General features: G+C 47.7%; 1 protein-coding gene across 4 annotated transcripts in view; it reads right to left on the bottom strand.

The window, feature by feature from the left end:
• The window catches only part of EEF2K (eukaryotic elongation factor 2 kinase), a 63,562-nt gene that overhangs the window by 22,196 nt on the left and 15,881 nt on the right, over positions 1 to 25,485 (bottom strand). For 3 of the 4 annotated variants that reach the window (XM_057750957.1, XM_057750958.1, XM_057750959.1), the window contains exons 2-10: positions 24,382 to 24,694; positions 11,340 to 11,440; positions 7,781 to 7,841; positions 6,378 to 6,415; positions 5,818 to 5,989; positions 2,349 to 2,498; positions 1,986 to 2,118; positions 1,604 to 1,731; positions 715 to 916 (exon numbers count right to left, since the gene is read on the bottom strand). In XM_057750957.1, the coding sequence (XP_057606940.1) occupies positions 715 to 916; positions 1,604 to 1,731; positions 1,986 to 2,118; positions 2,349 to 2,498; positions 5,818 to 5,989; positions 6,378 to 6,415; positions 7,781 to 7,841; positions 11,340 to 11,440; positions 24,382 to 24,618 (1,222 nt within the window). In that variant the 5' untranslated portion in view covers positions 24,619 to 24,694. Of the gene's footprint in view, positions 1 to 714; positions 917 to 1,603; positions 1,732 to 1,985; positions 2,119 to 2,348; positions 2,499 to 5,817; positions 5,990 to 6,377; positions 6,416 to 7,780; positions 7,842 to 11,339; positions 11,441 to 24,381; positions 24,695 to 24,869; positions 24,893 to 25,485 lie in introns of those variants that run through there. The other variant, XM_057750960.1, reaches the window with a different exon arrangement.

The raw sequence follows: 25,485 nt of genomic DNA, 5'->3' as shown, positions 1-25,485 counted from the left end.
AATCTTAGAGTTAGCCTTGCCTCCCCTCGCTCCTGCAGAGCTCACAACCATATGACATGCAAACGCTGTCACTTTAATTTCAGAAATAATGATTCCCATTTTTCTCCTTCGATCTATTTATATGATGTTAATTGGTTTTTGAACACTGAACAACTTTCAGATTCCTGCAAAAACCCTATTTGGCTGTGACAGACTATTCTTTTAAGATACTAATCTTTTTTTTTCTTCTTCTTTGGCCACACGGTGCGGCTTGCAGGATCTTAATTTTCTGATCAGGGATTGAACCCGTGCCCGCTACAGTGGAAGCGTGGAGTCCTAACCACTGGATCACCAGGGAAGTCCCTAAGATACTAGTTTTTATTTATTAATACTTTACTTAGAATTTTTGCCTTGTATATTTATAACTGAGGTTGGGATACAGTTTTCTTTTTTGGTGTCTCGTCAAATTTTGGTATAAAAGTTTTTGTTAATTTCATAAAACACTCTGAAAAACGTTACCTTTTCTACCACAGAGATTGTTTTTACAGCATTTGGATTACTGTATCTTGAAAATTTATTAAAAGAACTCACCCGTAAAACCAGTCGATGTCTGGGGCATCAATGTTTTTGGTTGGCATGTCTCATTCTCTCACATAAGTGAAAGCCAGTTTAGCCCTGTTCTACCTGAGCTTGTCCCCTCCAACCTCAATGACCAGGGACCAAACCATCACTCACGGAGGTGGTCCAGTTTGTGGCTGTGCGGCGTGGCGGAAGACGGCGAGGAAGGGAGAGAGTCAAAGGTTACATCACTCATGTTCTCGTCTCCAGAGTTCTCCGAGAGGCGAAGGAGCAGGGGAGGCCGGCTCCCCGAGAGGGTCCTCACCCTGGGGCTCCCACACTTTTCCTCTGTCCCCCTCAAGATGGTCTGGGCTGATTGCTGGAGAATTAACAGGGACATGCACGTCACACAGGTATCCTCTGGGAACACGGGGCTCTTCCTGTTGCCTATTATTCCCTCAGAAGCTGGGGCCCTTTCAGCCACAGCACCCGTCTGAGCCTGTTGAGGGTCTGCCAGAAAATCTAAAAATAATCAGTGGGGGATTAACCTGAAAGCCTCTAAGAAGGCGCTCAGAGGCCAGCATTCCCGAAGTGCTAGCCACACTTTCAGCCCTGAGCTGGGGGATATAGTCCAGAATCCCAAGCTGGCCTTTGCCAATATTATCTTATATCTGGTCCATGCAGTGGGGGTGGAGATGGGCGCACATCACGGATGCTCTGAGGTGCCCAGTGAGCCAGGTCCAAGTCTGGTCCAGCCATTTATCAACACATCACACGAACCACATACCACACATCCCACTATCAGTACACAGCTCAACCCCTCACTCTGATCAAAAATGGGCCCAAATTAAGCAGACCCCAGTTCCTCTGTTAGGGGAGATACTCAAGAGGGCTGTGTGCACTGGCTCAAGAGGGACGAGGGACACAGATGGGACCAAGATTCTTCCAGCCCTAATACTCTTAAGCATCACAGGGCCTGGGGCACCAGCACACAGCAAGCACAGTCTGCTGGTCCTGGCAGCAGAAGGGCCCTGCCAGTCCGGGCAGGCGCACACTGGGTACCCACCAGCAGCTTGGCGTTCTGATTCACTGCGTCCCTCTCTCTTGGGGAGAGGTCGAAAGGAGCGAGGCCCATGCTCTCGCAAATCCGGTTGCAGGCGTGAGAGTGGAAGAAGAGAGCCATCCCGCGGACACCTGCGGGCAGAGCACGGGGTCTGGAGCATCGCTCTGCTTTGGGACAGGGGCGGGGTGGTGCTGAGCGCCCTAAATGTGGCCGGGGCAGGTGTGAAACAAGCCAAACTGGCAGGGGCCAGACGTCCCAGGCTCCCACCTCCACAGTCTTGGGAGGGCCCATATATAACCTAGGCCCGCTTTCTTCAGTGAACAAAGAGCCTGGAGGTTTTACGGGGAGTGTGGTCTCCGTGGACACGCTGGCTTTCCCAGCCTACCTAGGTTGCCATCTCCAAAGTCCGTGCCCCTCTCGGTGTGGATCTGCGGGTCGGTATAGAGGTCACCCACACCCTGGATGTCCACCACAATCAGCTGGTGGCCGGAACGCTCAAACGTGAAGTGGCTGAAGGCCTGTGGGGCGACAGGAAGGAAGAGGTGACCGCAAGAGACCAGGCTGTGGGCTGCACGGACACGGGCAGGCACGGCTCTGAGGGGTTACCACACCCCAGCTCTGCCCAGGTCGGGGGCCTTTCCCTGCAGAGAGGAGCTGTACAGAGGCAGAGACAAAGAAAGGAGCCCTGTTTAATCTGGAGGGACCCGAGGTCTGCCGAGGCGGGGCACAGACCTCTGCATGGCCTCACCTGTGGTGTCAGGCGCACGTTGTCATCGCGGACGAAGCCCGAGTTGGAGTTGTACTTGATGTACTTGCCCTCGATGTAGTGCTCCAGGTGGAAGAGGGGCCGGCCTGGTCTCTCCTTCAGCTCTATGACGCACATCTGCATGATGTCCACCTGGCGGGAGGGCGGGACGGGTCACCGGGAGGGCAGCGCCTGGGCGGAACCCTCCTCTGATAAGAGGCTGGGGCAGAAAGGCCGCAACTGCTGACTGTCCCCAGAATCCATTTCCCTTTTCCTTTGAGAATGAAAACCCCTGCTGTGGCCTGAATGTATCCCCCCCAATCTCATATGTTGAAATCTCAACCCTCAAAGGGGACAGTATTAGAAGGTGGGGTCTTTGGGAGGTGATAAGGTCATGAAAGAGAAGCCCTCATGAATGGGATGAGTGCGCTTGTAAAAGAGACCCCACAGAGCTCCCTCACTCCGTCCACCATGTGAGGACACAGCAAAAAGGTGCCAGCTATGAACCAGGAAGCCGGCCCTCACCAGAACGTGACCATGCTGGCACCTTGATCTTGGACTTGACAGTCTCCAGAGCTGTAAGCAACAAATTTCTGTGGTTTCTGAGTTACCCATGCTGTGGTATTTTGTTATAGCAGCCCGAATGGACTAAGACAAGCCCCATCCCTGAGCTTTAACAGGACGCAGAGCCATCCAACAGGGATGACATCTCTTGGCTTCCCTTGGATGCTAGGTGTGATCGTGTGATGAAGCCCAGCCAATAGGGAGCAAGAAGCAGTAATGAGGCAACTCCAGCCTGCCCTCTCCTTCTCTGGCCTTCCTGAGGCTGTAAGGTGGACATCTGCCAGTGAGCCAGAACTGACCACGTGGTCCAGGGCAACTCCTGGCAGATGACAGAGCAACAAGACAGAAGGAACCAGGCCTCTGGATGACTTAAGGAGGCAAAGCACCAGCCCGCCCTGAGCCTCCACCAAAGCGGGACTGTTAGATGAGCCAGAAGAAAACCATTTCAAGTTAGCAGACAACTGTGGGACCGTCTGCTAAGCAACTCAACCTGTGCCTTATGCTAATACAGTGAATCTGGGCAAGTTATTTCACCAATCTGTGCCTCAGTTTCCTCACCTGTGGAATGGGGATCTCAGACTTAGTATAAGGACGAAATCTGCTGGTGCAGGAAAGAGTCTGTCAATGTTTGCTGATGTCATTATTAACAGCAGACACAATTCTAGAGTGATACAAACCAAACCATAATAGTGGTTCTTTCCCTGCAAAGGGGACTTGCAGGGAACTCACACATTCCTTGCTAAATTTTGCACCAAGTGTATGTTTAATTTCATACTCCAAAGAAAGCATGTAAGTATTGTGTATACTTGTAAGACTTGAAACTCTAACTTGTGATCTGTTACACAAGGTCATACCTACGGCAACCATCCCCCTCGACGCCACCCATAACAAGAGCCAGGTCTGAGCTTCCCAAGGAAATGACCACCCAGGAAACTGGCTGAGTCACCAGACAGGCAGATAACAGCTGCAGAGGCCAAAGGGGCCCAGAGCTGAGAGCTGAGAACCTCCCCAAATGTGGCCCCAGTTCTGAGAACTGGCCAGTGGGGAAGAGGCAGCTGGTTCCCAGAGGGGTCCTGTCCTGAAAGCTGGCTCCATCCCTACAAGGAAGCCTGCTGCAGGGACATCTGCTTGGCCAGAAGGCAACTGGGTGAGGGTCAGTGGCAGGGCTATATCCTCAAGGGGACAGTCAGTTCCTCCTCAAACAACCACATTCCTCTCCCTTCATCAAATCAACCATGTTATCATTCACTGAGCATCTAGGCACTGGGACAGAATGAACAAGACAGATAAAATCCTTCCCTCGGGGGAGAGAGGCAACTGAAGTATTAACTACATGAATAAGACCATGTCAGACATTGCCAATTGCTCTGAAAAAAAGAAACCAAAACAAACAAAATGACATGACAGAGGATGCAGCGGTGGAAGGGTTACTTTATTTAGGATGGTCTAGCACAACCTAGCTGAGGAGGTGACATGAGCTGAGACCTGAACTGTGAGAAGGACTGAGGAGATGCAGTGATGTATCCTTGGGGCACAGCCAGTGCAAAGGTCCTGAGGCAGAAACAAGCTTAGGGAGGAAGGGAAAAGTGGCCAGATGTAGTGAATTACTAAGGAGGTCACAACCTCCGAGGGTGAGAATGTGGCTTCTTGTGTCCACACCAAGTGCACTTAATCAAGGGCTCTGCAAACAGCAGGCACTCAGTAAATTCTGCTGGTTGCCTGGAAGAGTGGCTCTCCTGAGGCACTCAGAAGATGGTACCTTATAGCTAGCAGGTGCACAAACAGTAGGAGAGCTGAGCTGTGAATTCAGGCAGGGCAGAGGCCTGGGGTCCTATTTCCTCAAATGCCTGCAGGAAACAGGAAGTTCTGCTTGGCCTCAGGTCACCAGTACCCTGGGGGCTCAAATGAAGAAGCCAAGAGCAGTGGCCTGGAAAGCCTGGATTTGAGCCCTGGCTCCATCCCTGCCCGTTTAGGCAAGACACTTAACCCCTTTGTGCCCTGGGTTCCCTAGGAGCAGGTAAGGAATCCATTTCCTACTCCCTCTCCTACCTTTTTTTTGGGAGCCACCAATCTCAGTCTACCTAGTCTGGGTGGAAGGACCCATATTCCTCGTGGGTACAAGCTCAGGCCTGCCCAATCTGCATAGTCCACACCCTGGCCTTCGTGATTGGCTCAATGACTGGCATCTGACCTAATCAAGCTAATGAAACCCATGGGACTTCCCTGGCGGTCCAGTGGTTGACTCCGTGCTTCCACTGCAGGGGGCACGGGTTCGATCCCTGGTCGGGGAACTAAGATCCGGCATGCCGTGTGGTGCGGCCAAAAAAAAAGAGAGAAAGAACGAAAAAGGAAGGAAAGAAGGAAGGAAGGAACCCAGTTCTGAGACTTTCATTGGAATTTGTAGGAAAACATGTCGTTCTGTCAAGGTTGTCGAGAAACAGGAAGGGAGCCTGCAGCTACCGGGGCCAACATGTCACTGCAAGTTGAAAAGCTGCCTGAGGGTGATGCCAACACAGAATACTGAGGCTGGAGCTGAATAAAGATTCCCAATAACCTCAGTTTGGTCCTGGATCCAGCTGTGCCTCAGTTACAGGAGGCAATATGTTCCCTTTTTGGATTAAGCCTGCTTGAGTGGGTTTCTGTCGTTTGCAAGCAAAAATCATGATTAACAGATCTCATCTGTAAATGGAATAAAAACATTCCAACCGCAAACAAACCCAGAGCCCTGTTTTTAGGGATAAATAACTCTTGGCATATAGAGTACTTGACAGATCAGGCTCAATAAATGATGGTTGTTAGTAGCTGCTGCTAAGATGGTGCAGAAGGGAGCCAGTGACCAGCACCGCCATCGCCCTCATCTCCGGATGCGTCCTGGTGTGGGAGGGCGGCAGGTAGGGGTGCCACACACCTGCTTGGGGGGCTTGTGCCGATTATACTCCTCTCCCCAGAGTTTGGCCTCCATCTGTAGACGCACGTCCTCAAAGTACACGTCCCTGTCCACAGACTCGATGTAGCGCTTTGCCACGTAGTTGGAGGCTCCCTTCCACTGCCGGGTGTGCAAGAAGTTGGAGAGCTTCTTCCTGAGAGGAGAGGCATCAGGGGGCCTGCCTGGGCGCTCTGGGGCTCACTGGGGTCCCAGCCCTAGTCCTCAGGATGGGGATACCCTGCCTGACCCGGCTGGCTGGAGCCAGGAACAAAATGCAGGAGATGGGAGGGACTTCCCCGCCCCAGAGCACCCTTCAAAGAGCTGGGAAAGGGGCTTAAGGGACATACTCCCTGTTCTCCCTGAGCCCAAACCCATAGCCGGGCCCAACATGTGGTCCAAGGGAGACCAGATGGGGAGGAGCTTGGGCTACAAGAAGAGAAGCCATTGTCTCTGTTTCTTGACGAGAAATGTCACGGTGCTCCTGTTCTCAGGAGCCTGAGGGAGTCTGGGCAGGGCCCTGAGAGCCAGGCTGAGTCACTTACGTCCTGAAGCACTCTCTCATGGCTCCCCGGCCAAAAGGCTGAAAGACATCACAACATCACACAGTGGGTTATCAGTCCCCACACCCCACCCAGAGGCTACCCTGAGCCAGGAGGAGATTTTCCCCTTGGACATCATCCACCAAGTGCATTCCCTGGACCTCATCTCAACCCTGAAATCCCTGGGCCCTCCCTCCTTTACCCCAGCACGAAAGAAAGCCTCACAGAACTTCCAGCCTGGAGGCTGCCGGACTGACGAGACCACCCTATTCCTTGCCCTAGCTGAGCGGAAGAACCCTCAGGGGGTGAAGATATTACGGGGGCGACAGGGTAAGGGTAGAGACAGCACATGTCAAAGGATGTTTTTTGCAGCCCTGTCTGTAAGAGGAAAAAAAGCAAAACCACCTAAATGTCCACCAACAGTATAATGGATCAACTAGGTCTATTTGCTTGATGAAATATTATACAGCAATGAGAAGGAACAAATTACACTTCTAGAAAAAACATGTATGAACCTCATGGACAAAAGCTTGAGCTATACGTATACTGTATGGCTTCATTTATACGGGGTACAGACATAGGCAAAACCAGCCTCGGGTGATAGAATTCAGGGTGGTGTTTACCCTTGGGGGTAAAGGAGTAGTAACTGGGGCTGAGAGGGGCTTCTGGGGGTGCCGGTGATGTTCTGTGTCTTAATCTGGGTGCCAGTTACACACCTGTTCGCTGGGTGAAACTCGTCAAGCTGTACACTTTTGCAAGTGTTCGACACACGACAAAATGTTTCACAAATCGATCCTGCCCCCTAGTCTGCAGGAAGTACTTTATTTTCTAGTAGATTCCCTTTTTTTTTGCAACCCACTGAGTGCATCTTGTTAGATGAACAGTCACAGGTGATGAGCTGCAATTTTTGAAAACTTATACACACATTCACAGTTCATTGATTTTCAACAAGAGTGTCAAGAAGAATCTTTTGAGATATATATATATATGATTATTACATGGAATGTCCAGAATAGGTAAATATACAGTGACAAGATAAATTAGTGGTTGCCCAGGGTTGGGACAGATGAGGGAATTGGAGACTGACTGCTATGTCAGGGGTATGTACGGGGTTTCTTCTAGAGATGGTGAAAATGTTCTGGGACTGATCGCAGTGATGGTTGTACAACTCTGTGACTATACGAAAAACCACCGAACCGTACACTTCAAACGGGTATGTGGTATGGTGTGTGAATCATATCTCAATAAAGCTGTTATAAAAAAATAAAATAAATATAGAATACTATAAAGAAAAATTAAAAAAAAAAAAAGGGTGTGGAGGAGAGGAAACAAGCCCTGACAATAGCTCATCAGGGAGAGAAATCCCCACTCAGCCCCAACCGCTCTGGGCTCGAGGCTCTGCTCACCTGAGATGCCATCTTGATCAGAACTTCATCCTCCACCCACTCCCCGGTGACAGCATTGTACCTGCAGAGACCAGAACCCACCCCAGGGTGCAGCGTCCATTACCTGATCCTGTCACTCACTAGGCAGAAGACTTTTCTGGACTTCCCTGCGGCCCTCGGGATCAAATCCACTCTCTACCCGCAGGCCCAGCCGACCTCCTGGGTTGGGTCTGTGGACACTCCCCCTCCCCTGCAGGCTCCCACCACTTGGGCCTCCTCAAAAGCAGCTGTTCCCTCTCCACCGTGTCCCCCAGAGCTTACTGCTGAGCAGTGGGTGGGCTTGCTTCCTATCTGACTCCCCCACTGGCCTGTAACTCCACAAAGACAGGCCCTGTCTGTCCTGTTTACTGCAGGGCCTGGTACTGGGGATGCTTAATAAATGCATGTTGGATGAACAACTGAATACATACATATCCTTACTATAGCTGGCCTAGATACTGAACGGCGTGTTCCAGGACAGGAGGTGGCAGCACCCTCTGTCTTGCCAGTGAGAGGCCCAGCCCAGGTGGTGGGGCGCGTCTCCCAGAGACGGTCCCGGTGCAGGCAGGGGTTAGGGGTGGGTCCTGCCTCTGAGTCCAGCCAGGAAAGGGGCTGCTGGATACACACCCAAGGCAGAGAGGGATGGAGAGGGTTCCAGAATGTTTCCCTCTCTCTTTTCCCAGGCTTCCTTTTTCCCAGAGCAAATCTGCCCCTAGGCCTGGCTGGGCCTTAACAGGTTTGCCTGGTGGGAAGCTCCTCAGCTCAGTAAATCCCTAAAATCTAAAACCTCCCCCAGGGCTGAGGTGTTCTTAGCTCTAGCAGATGCCTCCCTGGCCCACCCTCAGTGGGGACAGACTCCAGAACCTCCCAGCTCGTGAGAACAGCCTTCTCAGAGCCTGAAACCTGTACCAGGAAAAACAAGCAGAGGCCTGGCAGGTAACCCGCCCCAGGCCCCAGGGGAGGAAGGCTTGTCAGAGCTGCACACCTGCCAGCAAACAGCCCATGGCAAGTACTGTGTTCAATAAGTGACAGCGAGAAGAATCAAGATGGCGGAGTAGGAGGACGTGTGCTCACTCCCTCTTGCAAGAGCACCGGAATTACAACTAACTGCTGAACAACCATCGACAGAAAGACACTGGAACTCACCAAATAAGTAATAGCGATCATTATTACTATTACTGTGTAGAGGCCAAGGTAAAGGAAATAGCCTTCCCTCACTTCCAAACAGACTGAAAGCTGAGCGGCACACAGAAGTTGGGGAGGAGGGCAGAGACATCCAACACTGGAAGGATCTTAACTGTCCTTCACAACCACTGACCTTACAGAGGACAGAGCTGCTCTAAGTTCACCGAGCATTCACTGTATGCCGACTGCTTACACAGAACTCCTGCATCAACCATCACTCAGCCCCAGGAGATCCGTACAAATATTGTGCCTACTTTCCAGATGGGGAAACTGAGGTGAAAAACCTTCCTAAGAGATTATTCAAACCCAGGCCAGTTTCAACCAGAACCTTGCTCTTAACCAGCCTGGGTAGAACCCACATGAACAGGAAATCTGTCCCAATAAAGGGGCAGCTTGCAGCAGAGCTCTTTAAAAACCAGGAATGGAGGTGGAAGCCTTCAATTTAGAAATCTCTGGACGTTTGGGCCATCAATGCCTGACCTCCCGCTGCTGGTAGCCAGGGCAGGTAAAATCAGCTACTTTGGTTATGAAATAAATACAGTGTGGCGTGGCCCCTGGTCCCTGGCCGCTGAGGAGCTCTGGGACACACAGAACCAGTCCAGCATGTAAGTCCTGCTTCCCCAAGGGCCTCCCTGGTGGCTAGTGTCCTCAGCCTGGAGGCCACATGTCACCAACAAGCCACTATGCTGCCCTTATAGGCAGGAAGGAACAGAGTCTGCACCTGGCCTTCTGGGGTCCCCACAATGCTGACCTCAGCTGACAGCACAGACCCCAGAGCCCACTAGGAGGTCAGCTCCAAAATGGGGAAGAGGTGCATGCCAGGCTCTAAGTCATCTCCTCACAAGATGAGAGCAGGAGCACGTCGCAGAAAGGTGGAGAGGGCTCCATTGTTGCTGCCTGCCTAGCATCTTCTCCCCTTTCTTCTGGTAACAGCACCCCAATTTTCCTTTGGGGAACCACCATCCACCATTCTCAAAACATATGGTGGGTGGAGCTGATCCCCCAGCACCTCTGGCTTGAGGTATGTGATCTAGACCTGGCCAATCAGAGCGAAGCTCCTGGCACAATGACTGATTCAGTGACAGGCCTGTAACCAAAGCCAGGCCAATGAAATTCAAATGTGGAACTTTTGTTGTAAAAAAAATTGAGGAAGATCCTTTTCCGTTGTGTAAGATGAAATGTGGGGCTCCTAAGAGCCATCTGTGCCACTGATGTAAGAGAGTCTATCTGGGGTCAAAGCCAAAAGCATCCTTGGAGCATCTGGAACAAGCCATGCCTGAAGCCCACACAGATGAGTCAACCATTCCTTTTTATGCTTAACCTACTGTGAATTGGGTTTCTGTCACTTACATTTGAAACAGAGTCCTGACTAATTCAAAGACACTGGTCTGAGAGTTAGAAAGTTAGCTTATTAACTACCTGGGTGACCCTGTTCAAACCTTTCTCTCCCCTGGGGCAACTGAGGGAACTGAAAGGGTTGACCTGGACGAGTCAGAGCTGGAGGGATCTACACAGCTCACAGGACACAGGGCAGGCTCCAGGGCAGATCCATGAGTCTTCTAAAATTATGAGTAAAATTAGACATATGTGTACAATTTTCTGAGATGGCTTCATCAGATTCTCCAAGGAGTCCCAAATGCTTGACACAACTACTTCAGACTTTTTTAATGAGTAAATACACATAGAGTGCTTAAATAGTGTCTAGCAGATGGAAGAGTCAATGAATAAGGACCCTCTTTATCATCATCATAGCCATCCTTATTATATTGGTGGTGGTGTTTTGTGAGTTTTGTTGTTTTTCATTCTTCCTGAAACCCCCTGAAAACACTCTTCCTTCCCTCTGCCTTTTCAAATAGGAAATATACACCCTATCAGGTCTATTCTGTGACTCTTCCTGGGGTCAAGGCATTGAACAGCTGGTCTGCTCTCTTTCCCTCTGATAGCAGCTGTGGGGGTCATGTGTTGACATGATAGAGCCGCAAGATGAAAGTAGCCTGGATCCCTGAGCTGCCCTGAAGAGTTACTCAACTCTCACCCAACTTCAGATGAGCAAGAAATGCACCTCTGTTGCATTAAGCCCTCAGGGTATTTGTTACTGCAGCATAGCTCAGCCTAGCCTGTCAAATATACACCTTAAAGGATTAAACACACACTGTAAGGATTAAATGAGATAATGCACAATGCCTTCAGCGTACATAAGTACTCAAATATTAGCTGCTATTATGATTTTTACATTCCCTTTTCCTTGATCTCCAAGGGTATTTAAGCCTCACTGACTGTCAGCAGAAGCAGGACCCAACCCCCAAGGACGCCTTGAGGACTGGGGTCATATAGCGCCTGTAGACAAGGTGCTGACCTGTGACGCATGGCGCATTCTGTGGCGATGTCCTCCAGGTGGAACTCAGCCCAGGGGTCAGGCATGTGCTTGGCCTTCTCGATTGCATGCTTCCAAGCTTCCTGCAGAAGCAAAGGGAAGTGTTAGGTCCAGACCAGGGGCTTCTGGGACAGTGCAGGCCAGCTCCTCCTGCCCTGCGATTTCCCAGTGTCTCCAACCTCTGGGGAGGCAGACAGCATCAGTCAGAGAGAATTACTCCCATCTATTATCCTTGTAGGAACACAGTTCCCAAAAGGCCTCATGCAGGCACAGCTCACGCGGGCACAGCCTTCCCATGGCCAGAAGTGACCTGTCTTCACTACAAAACCAAAGAAACATAACATATATAGAAAACACATACTGCTTCACTTGTTATCAAAAAGTTGAGAATGAAAATAAGATATTATTCCCCCATCCCCCCTTGTTCAGATTGGCCAAACATTGTAACAACTGGTAATCACGAGTGCCCACCAGGATGTGGGGAAACCGGGATTCTCATGTACTCTCAGTGGGTATAAAGCTCTTCTAAAGGGGATCTGGCAATGTACTAAAATGGAAAAAATGTATTCCTTTATTTTGACCCAGAAATTCTACATTTAGGAATGTATCCTATAGAAATACAAACATAAGTGTGCAAACGTGTACAAGAGGTATCATTGTGATTGTGCAAAACTGAATTCAACCCAAATATCTGTCTGTGGAGGTTGGTTAATACACTTTGATTATATTTATTTAAAATGCTAAACAGCCCTACGGTGGGAATTCTGGACCCTATTAGGCCCAATGTCACCTTTTCATAAATATTGTATAAATAATGAATACAATACACCGCATTTTACTGCCCTAAATGAAATTCATAGACACTATAAACATCTTAAACTCAAGAGTATATCAAACTATGCAAAAGGTATGTTGCCTTTACATGAACAAAGTGCTAAGTTCTCCGTTAATTATGAACAGATTCCCATGAGACGTTCCAAGGTCCTGGGGGTGCAGGACAATTCCTTGTGCAGATCTGCTCTGCCTGTTTCAGGGTTTAGCATCCCTGCCCTCCACCCATTCGGTGCCTCAGTGCCTTCCCCTGCTGTGCTGCCCAAAAACATGCCCCCAAACGTTCAAACCCTGCTGAGAACAGGGCTTCTCGGGTACCAATGGGAAAGATGACCAAGGCATGTTATGGAGAGAACATGCTGATTCTCAACAGCATCACAGTACAGCCCCATTTTGGGGTTTGTTTTAAAAAGCTCATTTTACTGTTTTTATAATCCCAAGGTGGAATCCTTTCCTGTCCCCTCCAAACAAACACTCCGACACTCACACTGGGTAGCAATCCCCTCTCCACCTTTTCCTGATGAGCTTGAACCTTTGCCCGACAGCCTCTACAGAATCGGCGGGACCAAAACTCCCTTCCAGGCCACGGGCCTGAGCTATGGGGAGGGGCTGGATGGTGGACTGGCCACCGTCTGGGCCTGGCAGATTCCAGACGTCCTCACCCCTCAGTGGCATCCCTCAGCCTCCCAGCCCAGCTCTCAAGCGCTCTTCCACAGACTTGGGTCCAAACAAGACAGCATCTCACCCAACCTCCCCACCTAAGCTCCATTACTGGGAGCCTGTTCAGAGGAGATGAAACACACACACACACACACACACACACACACACACACACACACACACACGTGCGCGCGTGCACGCAAGCACACATGGCCCAGGGCTCCCTTACTGTGGCTTTCTAATCTCTGCAAAGTCTAAAACTAAAGCCCATAATTCTCTTCTTCCTATTTGGAAGCTAATTCATGCTTAATGAAAACACTTGGGAAATACGCGAGATAAAGAAAATTCAAATCTGCCACATGCCATCCACCCAAGGCAGCTATCATCAATGCTTTGGACTAGTTCTTTACCAGATCCCTTAAGTGTATTTTTAAATAAAACTGGAATCACACTGCAAACATAATTTACAGCCTTTCAGGACAGTGGGTCAATGGGACTTGGTTCTTTATTTAGTGATCTTGATTTTTTTCTCCCTGACTCTAAATGTCTGATCTGCTTATTACAAAAAAGTACAAGTACTACAGGATCCTGAATTAGAAAGCAGAAGTCCTTTCTAACCTCTATTCCTCTGAAAACCACAGCTGACAGTTGATGTAGATATTCTGCAAATTTTCTTCTATGCACTTGTTAACACACACATGAATTTAAGAGCAATGGGACAGCATTCTGTTCTACATCTTACTTTTCTCCACTTAACACAGGATCTTGCACCCAGTCTTTCCATGTCATACGTACAGACAGACTGGGTTGACCTCATTTTCCTTCCATGGTTGTAGGATATAAAATTCTATAAATGTACTTTAAGCTATTTCTCAGACCTCAGTTGATGGCTATTTGGATTCTCTCCAATAATCCCTAATATAAACAGTGCTGAAGGGAACATCCTCATATCTAAATCTCTGCACACTTGTGCAAGAGCTCAGTAGGACATATTTCTTGGAAGTGTAATTGCTGGATCACATTTAAAATTTAGAAATGTGGAGTTCTCCTCCAAAAAAGACTCTCCTAGGTTACACTCCAAGAAGCAGAGAACAAACCACTCAAATTTTTTGACACAAACATTATGTCATGAACTTACAAGTTAGCTGTAACAGCTGCATAACAATCTACTGCATGGCTTTATCATTACTGACTTAACTGTTCACCTGTGGTTCTCCACAGTGAGACTTTGACCTTATCACTGCCTTTTTTCTGTTATACATAACCCTGCAACAGACACGTTTACAACTGAAGCAGTTTTTGGATTTCTGTATTTTAAAAAGTGCCACAGTCCCCTCTTGTATTGCAGCTGCTGTGAATGGCGGGGATGGCTTTCTGACCCCCTGTGTCAAGAAGCATGCTGAGTTCTGAGCAGTCAGCAGGCCACCTTCCGAGCACGTCTGTACAAGTGCCCTATTCTCTGCCTGAGACACATGATTTTCTAAATGTATGTCTCTGAACTGATGACTAAGACGTGCCCTAAGCAACCAAAGACCCAGCCCCTTACTCAGCGAGGATTATCAACAGAAATTACCTGCTGGCTGGATGCTGTGGCAGCAACCACAAAAACAAAAAAACAAAAACAAAAAACAAAAAACCAGTCAAGGAAAAAAGTATTCCAGAAGTAGAGGGCGTGTTAGATCATGGGCTCAAAATTACCTTTTTTTTTTTTTTTTTTACAAACCCAGAAAAAAAAAAACAGGTGGATTTAATGCAACTGACTTCTTTTAAAGCACAATATAAAAAGTCCTGTACTAAGATTCAGTTCCCCCAGCTCTGGTTCCGGTCCACTGCTGACCAACTGGGGAATCTCCATTTCCTCATTTACAAAAGAATATTATGACTACTTGCGGCCAACTTCTTTCCTGTCCCCACCCCTGGGGTAGACATGCTCCCACCAGAAATCGTGGCTCCCTGAGCCCACAGTGCTCATTACAGGTGAACAACCTCGACTGCGCCGAAATCACTGGTACTATTTTACCCATCAGGTTAGGAAAAACAGGTGGTTACGGAGGCCTGGGAAGTGAGTGCTCTCAGACATTGTGAGGAGAGTGGAAGCAGGTACTGCCACCTTTGAGGGCCATCTGGTTATGCCAGATGGTTGGCCAATGGTTATGAACCTTCTTCACTGACTTCTGACCCAACCATTCTGCTCACCTACCCATGTGTGCCCAGGTGAGCCAGCCCAAAGATGGTTGGTACTCATGATGCTATGCAACAGGCAAGCATTGCAAACAACCTGCTGGTCCACAGGTGGATGATTACATGCACTTGGCATCCTCGTAGGCACCATTAAAAAGATAACGGAGCTGATATGGGCAATCTCTAAGACCTATTGTTTGGGGGGGAAAAGCAAGGTGCTGAATGAAGCAAAAAGTACACCACTTACCAGTGAAGGAAATCCACAAATCAATACTATAGATTTCTTAGACTCACAGACATAGAGATCAGACTTGTGGTTGCCAAGGGGTGGGGGGGGGGAGGGAGAGGGATGGTATGGGAGTTGGGGTTGGTAGATGCAAACTATTACATTTAGAATGGATAAACAACAAGCTCCTGCTGTATAGCACAGGAAATTATATCCAATCTCCTGGGATAAACCATAATGGAAAAGAATATATAAAAAAAAGAATGTATATATGTGTATAACTGAGTCCCTTTTCTGTATAGCAGAGATTGGCAGAACACTGTAAGTAAACTATACCTCAATAAAAAAATATATATATATAAAACCAAAGATTTATAAGGATTTGTGTCTGTAGATATATGCATAAATGTACATTTATATACAAATGCATTTTAAAAGGTCTGAAAATTGTACAGCACAGGGAGTATAGCCAATATTTATAATGACTTTAAATGGAGCATAATCTATAAAAATACTGAGTCACTATGTTGTATACCTGAAACTAATATAACACTGTAAATCAACTATACTTCAATAAAAATTTAAAAATAAAAATTAAATAACTGCAAAAGGTCTGAAAAGTGATTTACACCAAACTGACACAATGGTTATCTCTGGGAACAGAAGAAGATAAGAGGCTGATCTAGGTGACTTCAGCTTCATCTACATTGTTTGCATGTTTTTACTATGAGAATGTCTTCAGGCATTGCACGTGGGAGTCAACATTATTAAACAAAGATCACTGGGTTAGATGACCTTAAGGCCCTGACAGCTCTAACATTCTCTAGTTTCAAAGATCCTAAAACTCAGTTAAGTGGACTAATTACCCTCACATAAAACAGGGGCCTGGGGGGTTTCACAAAGAGGAAAACAATCCTGGGAAGAGAACAGAATGGCTTTGGTTCCTCAGAGCCTGAGAGTACAAAATAGAAACAAACAAACAAATATGTCCTAGGACACGCCAGGAGTGAGGTCGGATGTGTGGATAACGTGTTTGTAATGTCTTTGGCACAGGCGATGTCATCAGCTACCGCGGCTGCTTTTATATCACTATTCCCACTACCACTATCACAGTCATCAAAGCCTCCGAACTTTACACGAAGAAGCATCCAGTAGCTCCCTGAAGACTCCTTCTTGAAACATCGGCTGTTACATTCAGTAAGTGGATGTTATAAAAATGTGTGTCTTTCCCCATCATCACTTCTGTAGACTTTAAGAACTACAGCCCTAAGTCAGCCCTACTTGCCCCTTCTGACCAACAGTAAAGGGCTTAAACCGCAGCCAAGGACAAATAAAAGAGGCAGGAAGAAGTGAGGATGCCCAGTCACGCTCTGGGATGGGAAGAGGCCACATCACTGTGTGGCTGCCCCACTCTGGGCCACATGCAATTTCCATGGAACCCAGCACTGAATATAACAGAAAAAACCTGGAAACCGCCTAAGGATCCCACAAAAGGAAATACTTAAACTGTGGCATATCTATACAACGGGCTGCCATGGGGCCACTAAAAACATGATGGAAGAGATTCACATTTACTGATGTGGAAAGATATGCACCATTTCTTGACTGCAAGGAAAAACTGGTCATTAGAGAGCATATATAGCACAATTCTATTATTGTAAGGAAAAGTCCCTGTTTATACACACTAAGACCTTAATAACAATTGTATCTGCACTTTCATTGTGTTCCGCAAGGAACATACATTACTTCTATAAGCAATCAAACAAATAATTATATAAGAAACAAAGTTAAAAGTGCTCAAGAAATCTCTCTCTGTTGAAAATAGCAGCTGCATCTCGTCTCCCCCTGCCCCGTGGGATTCAGAGTCACGGCTAGAGAGGACAGGATGAGAAGGATGGGAACAGTGACCAGCAAAGCAATAACATTCCCTAGGATGACAAAATGCCCTACTCCTGGAAGTCTTTCCTCAGATAGCATCCTGGCCGGCACCTCGTGGCGACCTTGCCAAGGACGGACAGGCAGGTAGGATAGTTCCCCCGTCCACTGGTGAGGGGGTGACCTGTCTACAGGCCTGCAGTAACCACAAAACGGCAGACCCAGGACTCAGCCCCAAGCCTGTCAGGCCCCAGCTGCAAGACGCTGGGCCAAACAGAGAGTTACCACATGGCTCAGCAATTCCACTCCCAAGTACCTCCCTAAGAGAAAGGAAAATATGCCCGTGCAAAGACTTGTATAGCATTATCCATCACAGCCCAAAGGGAGAAACAACCTAAATGTGAATCAACTGATGGATGGATAAACAACATTGGTATACCCATCGTCAATGAAAAGAATGAGCCTGGAAAACACTATGCTAAGTAAAAGAAGCCAGACACAAAAGGCCACATACTGTATAATTCTATTTACTTGAACTGTCCAGAAGAGGCAAATCCACAGAGACCGAAAATATGTTAGTGGGTACTAGGGTCTGGGTGGAATGGGGATACTGGGGGGGTGATGGCTAAGAGATATGGGGTTTCTTTTAGGATAATGAAAATGAGCTAAAATTGGTTGTGGGGATGTGGACGCAGGATTTTATGAATATACTAGAAGCTATTAAATTGTACATTTTAAATGGGTAACTTGTATGGTATGTGAATTATATTTCAATATAGCTGCTAAACAATTTGCAGAATAAAATTAAAGAAGGGGGACCCCTGTTAAGGAATATCCAGCTTCATAAAGAGGAGTCCCTCCAGCCAGGCTTGACTCTCCTTAGCCTCCTCCTGTTTTCCAGCCACCAGGTCACTGATGGCTTCCTGCCCAATGCCCGAAGCAATCTCTTTTTCCTTCATCTGCCGAGAAGGCCCTTATTTTGCTGGAGGGCCAAAGCTTTTTGGACCCAGGACACCTAAGCTTCCCTTTCCAATTCTGCATTCCCAGAGCTGTGGGCAGAGCACCTAAATGGTCACCACCTCTGCATCTGTACAGAGCTTCCTGTGGTCAGTGGGCAGGACCAAAAGCCCAAAGCTGCCAGGCTGGGGCCTCCCGGAGCTCGGGTAGGCAGGGATGCCTCTCTTCCCAGTGAGTCATCAGACGTTCATCCACCTCATTCTGGGGTGATCTCTGTACTTTGACCACGTTGTTAGAGCCACCCTGGGTGGATTGAAAGCATCCATTTAATCACCAAAGTCTGCCAAGAAGGGCGTGGGAAGCAGGCGTGCCCATGCATCACACAGGGCACCAATGCTGGTGCAACCTCCTCGAAGAGCAATGGGCAGTGCTCAGCCAAGTTCTAAACCCACAAACATTTTGCTCCAGCCATTCCACCTCTGGAGATTTACCCGGCAGGCGCATCCTCTGAGTGGGCACCAGGATACTTGCACACATAGGAGACACACGTAAGAGATGCTTACAGAAGCGCTGTTTGTGGTAGCAAAAGACTGGAAACAACCTTCACACCCACCAGTGAGGGACTAGCTAAATACATTACAGTGCTTCCAGATAATGCCACGATGTTCAGCCATTAAAAAAACAAAACAGGGCTTCCCTGGTGGCACAGTGGTTAACAATCCGCCTGCCAATGCAGGGGACAGGGGTTCGATCCCTGGGCTGGAAAGATCCTACTTGCTGTGGAGCAACTAAGCCTGTGAGCCACAACTACTGAGCCTGTGTGCCACAACTACTGAAGCCCTTGAGTCTAGAGCCCTTGCTCCGCAACAAGAGAAGACACCGCAATGAGAAGCCCGCATACCGCAACGAAGAGTAGCCCCCACTCGCCGCAACTAGAGAAAGCCCATGTGCAGCAATGAAGACCCAATGCAGCCAATAAATTAATTAATTAATTTAAAAAAAATTAAGCAAGACAACATACTGCACTCATGAAGAGCATCAAGCAACTAAGATCTCAGAGCCTCAGGTTTACTATCTGTCAAAACGCCAATCCTGGGACTTCCCTGGTGGTCCAGGGGTAAAGAATCCGTCCTGCAATGCAGGGGAGGCGGGCTTCCATTCCTGTTTGGGGAACTAAGATCCCACATGCCGCAGGGCAACTAAGCCCGTGTACCACAACTACTGAGCCCGCGCCTCAACTAGAGAGCCCATTCGCCACAACTAGAGAAGAGAAAACCTGCACACACCACATCTAGAGAGAAGCCCATGCACCACAATCAGAGACACCCACATGCCGCAGTGAAGAGCCTGCACGCCGCAACGAAAGATCCTGCATGCCGCAACAAAGACTGAATGCAGCCAAAAATAAAATTAAATACATAAATACACACATTCATAGATACAAAAAAAATTAAAAGAGGTAGGAGGTTCTTCCATCTTCCCTAATTTAAAAAAAACAAAAAAAAAAAACCAAGGGAAAAAACCACCAATCCTCATAGGATTGCTGTACAGATTCAATGAGTTGATACAAGTAAAACATGTAGAGCAGGCCTGCCTGCCCCAGAATGCTGGTTACATAAGTTTTAGCTGATGTCAGCTTGTATATGCCAATATGGGAAGATGACACAGGAGTGCAAAACAGGTTTGCAGTAAACTAACGTTCCTGCAGAAAAAAAAAGGAGAGTCACATACATACATATGCTTATATTTGCAAGGAACATTTCTGGAAGAACATCCCCCAGGGAAACAGAGATCAGAGGTGGGAGGATTACTTTTCACTGTTTATTATTTGTACAGTTTGAACTCTTTCTGCCGGTAGGTATATTATTTGTATAGTATAAAATACAAGTATTTTATGGGACTTCCCTGGTGGTCCAATGGTTAAGACTCCCCACTCCCAATGCAGGGGGCCCGGGTTCGATCCCTGGTCAGGGAACTAGATCCCACATGCCGCATCTAAAAGATCCTACGTGTGGCAACAAAGATGTGCCTGCAGCAACAAAGACCCGGTGTAGCCAAACAAATAAATATTAAAACAAAAAATAATGTATTTTAAAGTGTGCTTAGATATATGTATAGGAAATTTATTACAGCACTGTTTGTAACAGGAAAAAAAAAAAAGGAAACAACCCAAGTGTCCCTCAAGAGGGAGACTGGCTAAATAAACCCATGTACATCACATGATGGAATAGAACATAATTCACTTAAAAAACAGGTGATCTATATGTGCTGATAGGAAATATGCCCAGACCAGAAAAACAATTCTTTTAAATAAAATTTTCCACTTTGTTCAAAAATCGAAAACATATATATGCTACATATGCTTATTCTAGAAAACACAGACATGACAGAGAAGTAGAAAAGGAATACTCCTACCCAAAGACAATCTCTGTTGGCGTGTTGATGTACTTCCTTTCAGGGTTTTGTTCTGTGTGTGTGTGTGTGCGCGTGCGTGCGTGCGCGCGTGTGTGTGTATTTACAGAGCTATAATCATATCCTATGTTCTGCTCTTTAAAGGTAAATCCAGAGTGGAAGCACTTTCCCACATTATGATAAACTCTATAAACATCCTTTGGTTGGCTGCCTGATATTCTACCCCGGGGCGGCCCCCCTGAATGATTCAATGACCATCCCCCTGGGAACTCAGGCAAAACACCCTGGCCTTGACAGTGACAAAGTCAACAGCTCACAATACACGCCTGGTACCTACCAGGGTGGCTCCACCTTGGAGGAACGCCAGGTGGCCATTTTGGTTAAACACCCCAGTTGCCATGTCAACAGTAAATGAAAAAACACATTCGGTTTCCTGAGTGCCAGGGAGAGGGAGGTTTGGAAAACTGAACTGCCACCTCCTTCTGAAGTCACCACTGGCAACAAGAACCCCACAGAGCCTACCTTTGATCTCCCAGGACAGCACGCAGCCAAGAGTTACATCTCATCCTTAAACAGTCCTTCCTCTGAGTACAGGGGATGGGAAGTTCCACGGGACACAGGCCCTAGCCTTGCAGTCAGGGGCTGACTCATAAACAGAATGACTTTCAAGAATGACAGATGCACAGAAAGGTCTGCTGTGAGCCCCAGGGAATGCCGAGGCGATAGGGCAGGGCGTCTAGGGAGCCCGAAGCATCATTTTAACAGACCCAGATGTTGGCTGAAAGATGTTTCAGGCACAGGCGTGAAAAACCAAGCCTGTTCCAGGAGCGGGGAGCGTTGTAGGGTCCCTGGACCATGGGCGCCCATCCTCTGTGAGGATTTTGAACTTTGTCTTGCAGAATCGAGTTTTAAGGACAGCCAATTCTTGATGTTTGTTTAGCAGAGGGGTGGTTACCTGGCTGTGTTGCTTTATTTTTCTTCTAATAACATCCTTTTGTGCACAGAAGTAACACATATGTGTAGTTCTAATACTTTCAAATGTTTAAAAATATATGCAATGTAGATCATTAAAGTCCCCCTTAACGCCACCCTTTCTCCCAGAGAGACTCACCATTAACTACTGGATGCTAATTCCTACTTGTTAGCAATTTTTAAATTGGTTTATAACATGATATATGTTTTTGCTATGCAAACACTGATATATGTGTATCTACGTTTTTGGATACAAATGGAATCATATTATATTTCAACTTGCTTTTTTACTTCCCAGCCCATAAAAATAAAAATAGCTAACTTTTTTTTTGGCCTTATTATGGACCGATGCTATCCCAAAAGCTTTTCATGGATTTTGTTTTCCCCTCACAAAAAATACATGTGTATGTCTTGGCACTGTTTTCAAGTCTATTCACATAGAAACATCTTTGGTTTAATGTAAATACAGCATTCTGTTAGGACCATGGTCTATAATTAAATAGGCCCCTCTGGATGGAACATTTGAGCTCTTTCCATTTTTTCTTTATTGCGGAAACAATACTGCAAAGCACATCTTTGAATATGTAAATTCGAACACTTGCATAAGTGTTTCATTCCTTGTTCTCAATGGAGGGCAGTACCCCCTCATGCGGGCTTTGCAAATATATGGTGGGGAACATTCTGGGTTGTCACAATGAATAGGGGGAACTATGGCATTTAGTGAGCAGGGGTCAGACATGCTGAACGTCCCACAATACAAGGGACAGTCCCACCAAATAAAGAATTGTCCCCACCTGAAACTAATAGTTTATGTTAATTATAATTCAGAGGTATAGGTATTTTTTACTTTAGTAACTATCGTCAAATGGCCCACAGTGGTTTCTGTTTTATGTAAATACTCTCTATCTGTCCTTTAAGGAGATAGCACCCAGTGAAGTGAGTCCAGCACTCATCTGTCTCCTCACTAATTCTAAATGAAGCACCTACTGCGTGCATGGCACAGGGGATGAGTGATGAGCAGGCCACAGGGTCCTGCCCTCCTGAAGCTCACGTCCTAAGCCGGACCTATAGACAAACCTCCCTTTGCTAGATCACTCCGTCTGCGTTTCCTTTAAAGGATTCACTGTACTGCATTTTGTGGTCAGAGACTGTATCCATCCCTGTCTGAGACCCTCCAGCTCCTGGGCCCACTCAATGGTTGTCAACAGACCCAAACCAGGCTCATGGTTCCTCTGAACAGGCACCTGTGGGTGGAGCCCTTCTGAGGGGACTGCCCCACAAGCAGGCCACCAGGATCCTCCTTCTCCGGAAGCAGCCCCCCTTCTGTGATTCCCACCACCCACCCTGTGCCCTGGCCAGAGGTGACTGGACCACAGGCAGGGGATGCCTGACTCAGGCTGGGCCAACCAGATCCTCTCCTCCCACAGCTGGGATGGAAAAGGGTCAAATCTGTCTTTGCATGTGGCTCCGTCTGTAACGAGGGGACCCTGGGGCTGTGAGGGTCCATTTTACGACTGTGTAGACTGAGAGGCAGAGAAGAATAAAAAATAGGCAAAGAGAGACAAAGGAATGAGGCAGAGAGAGGCGGTCTTGGGGCCTTCCGGGTCCCTGGATCTGTTCCCTGGAAGACCAGACATCGTTTCTGCCCTTGGGTCCCAGGAAACATTTCTTTCCTGTTAGAATAAATTTCCCTTTTTTTTTTTTTTCACTTGAGCTAGCATGAGTTGATTTCTGCTTCACAAGCCCTGAACCCTCCAGCCTCCTCTGGCACCTGGATCCCCTCACACGCAGTACATGAGGCTGCAGGGATCAGTGTTTCCGTGAGCCTTCCTGACTTACATGAACAGACCGGAGCACCGGGCCGCTCCCCCGTCTTCCCACGCTGCCCTCTGTGGGGTGGAGTGTATGTTTCAGAAGCTGCCTTGGGACCGAAAGCAGGGCAAGCTGCAACCTAACCCTTCAGGGCCCCCCCTCCACCACCTCAGAGCGGGCCCACAGGCCTATTTTTGGAGCTGCCTGCCCCTGAGAGACTTAAGCTAGAACTCTGGCCTGAAAGGAAAAAAAAGATATCTGAGAACTAGAATTATTAATTTTCTAAAAACAGATTAATTCTGCAGTTAGAGAAGAATGACTTCAATTTCAAATCCCAAAGAGGTAATAGGCATTTTGCTCACAGTACGAACTGATACTTACTGTTTGTGAGGATTAAATAAGGATAACAGTGTTGCATTAAAAATTTTTTTCACCACCCGTATTACACAAAAGTCCAATAAAGTTCACCTTTCTCCATCTTCTCTATACCAGCTTTGCCATGGCATGAACACAAATTCCTAACAAAATAAGTACCCTCTTCCTCAATTCAGATGAATGCCCAGCCCTAAGGAGTAGTTCTTTTGACCGCAACCAACATGAAAAACTATATTTTACATCCTGTCCTTGGACCCACATACACACACAGGCAGGGATGAAATAAAAATACTTAACAACCGCTGTGCTGTGACAACCTGGTCCTCAACAACCTATTTGGTCACCACATGTGAGTGTGTAAACGCGTGTGTACGTGTCGCTAAAATATCTTTACCATTGTCACTGCTCTCTGCTATTTTTTTCCCTCCTTCCTCCCTCTCCAATATCTTCTAGTCTATTCCGTTCTGTTCTGGGTCTTAAAAAACTGGCCAAGGTTTCCACAATCCACTACTGGGTACAGAGCGGTTATTTATAAACACTGCTCTAAAGTAATGAGACGTATTAAAACAACCAAATCTTCCCAGCTTAACAGGCACAGCCTCAGATCCAGAATTGACAGCACTGTTAGAGTTTGGAAACAATCTCAGGCAGCGACCCCCACCTCCCCATCCCTTAGGGCAGGTGAGCTGGGATGGGGAAGAGCGGCACTGGTGGACCACTCACCTTGAAATGGAAGGAGCTGGCCGGAGACCCGCTGGAGCCGTAGCGCTGGCTTTTGGCTAGGTTGCTGTAGTAGTTATTAACCTTGGAATTGATATTCTGGTGTGCCCCAGGGTCATCCGTGATGGGGCAGATGAAGTAACCCTCCTCATCGTCACTGTCTGCGTCTGAATCACCAGCCCGGGAGGTCGGGCCGCCATCCACGCCTTCCAGGCGGAAGATGAGGTCTTCCTCTGCCATGGTCCCGGGGTGCCCGTCTTACCCAAGGGCTGGGAGGCACAGCCAGAGTTACTGGGCAAATGCAGCGGTGAGGGTCCTGCAAGGGAAGTAAGAGAATGGGTGTCGGGGCCCAGGGGCTGAGAGCTCGCCGGGCACCTCAGCCCTAATGCCCCTGGCACAAAAGGAGCCGGCACCCTCAGAGTGAAAACTACAGCTACCTCTGGGGCGGACATTTGGCAGGCAGCATCTAGGAACATTTAAAATGTACAAACCCCTCTACCCGGTAATTCCACTTCGAAGAACTCAGCACTTGAAACAGAAAATAAATACTTCTTAAGACAAGAGGCTGATCTGTTTAGAACATAAACTAGATCAAGTCATTTCTCTGCTTAACATCCTCCAGCAGCTTCTCTTCACATCCTTAACAAAATCCAAATGCCTTTTAAGGCTACCACGCCTGCATTAGCCTGGCCCCTGTCCACCTCTCCTCCGGCCTTGGCGGCTCTCCGGGCCCGTGGCCTTTCTTTGTGTTCCGTGAACACTGGGGACCCATTCCCACCTCAGGGCCTTTGTACTTGTGTTCCCTGTGCCTGAAACAATGTTCCCTATCTCCCAACAGTGGGTCTTTCTCATCATTTGGACTCCAGCTCAAGTCACCTCTCCAGAGAAATTTTCTCTGATTCAATTCAAAGAACTCCTCTCAAACGCACACACAGTCACTCCTTACTTAGCACATCACCCTGTTTCATTTTCTTCACAGAGATTTTCCCAAGCTGAAATCATCTCTCATGTAACTTCTTTATCATCTGTAGCCCCAGTGCCTTAAAGAGTGCCTGGCACAGAGCAGGCATTCAACACACATCCCCAGAATGGATGAGTGGTCTGAAG

This window comes from Hippopotamus amphibius, chromosome 9 (genome assembly GCF_030028045.1).
Source record: "Hippopotamus amphibius kiboko isolate mHipAmp2 chromosome 9, mHipAmp2.hap2, whole genome shotgun sequence".
In the NCBI taxonomy this organism is placed as follows: Eukaryota; Metazoa; Chordata; class Mammalia; order Artiodactyla; family Hippopotamidae; genus Hippopotamus; species Hippopotamus amphibius.
The sequence above is the reverse complement of the archived record's forward strand: the minus strand, read 5'-3'. Positions and strand labels throughout refer to the sequence as shown.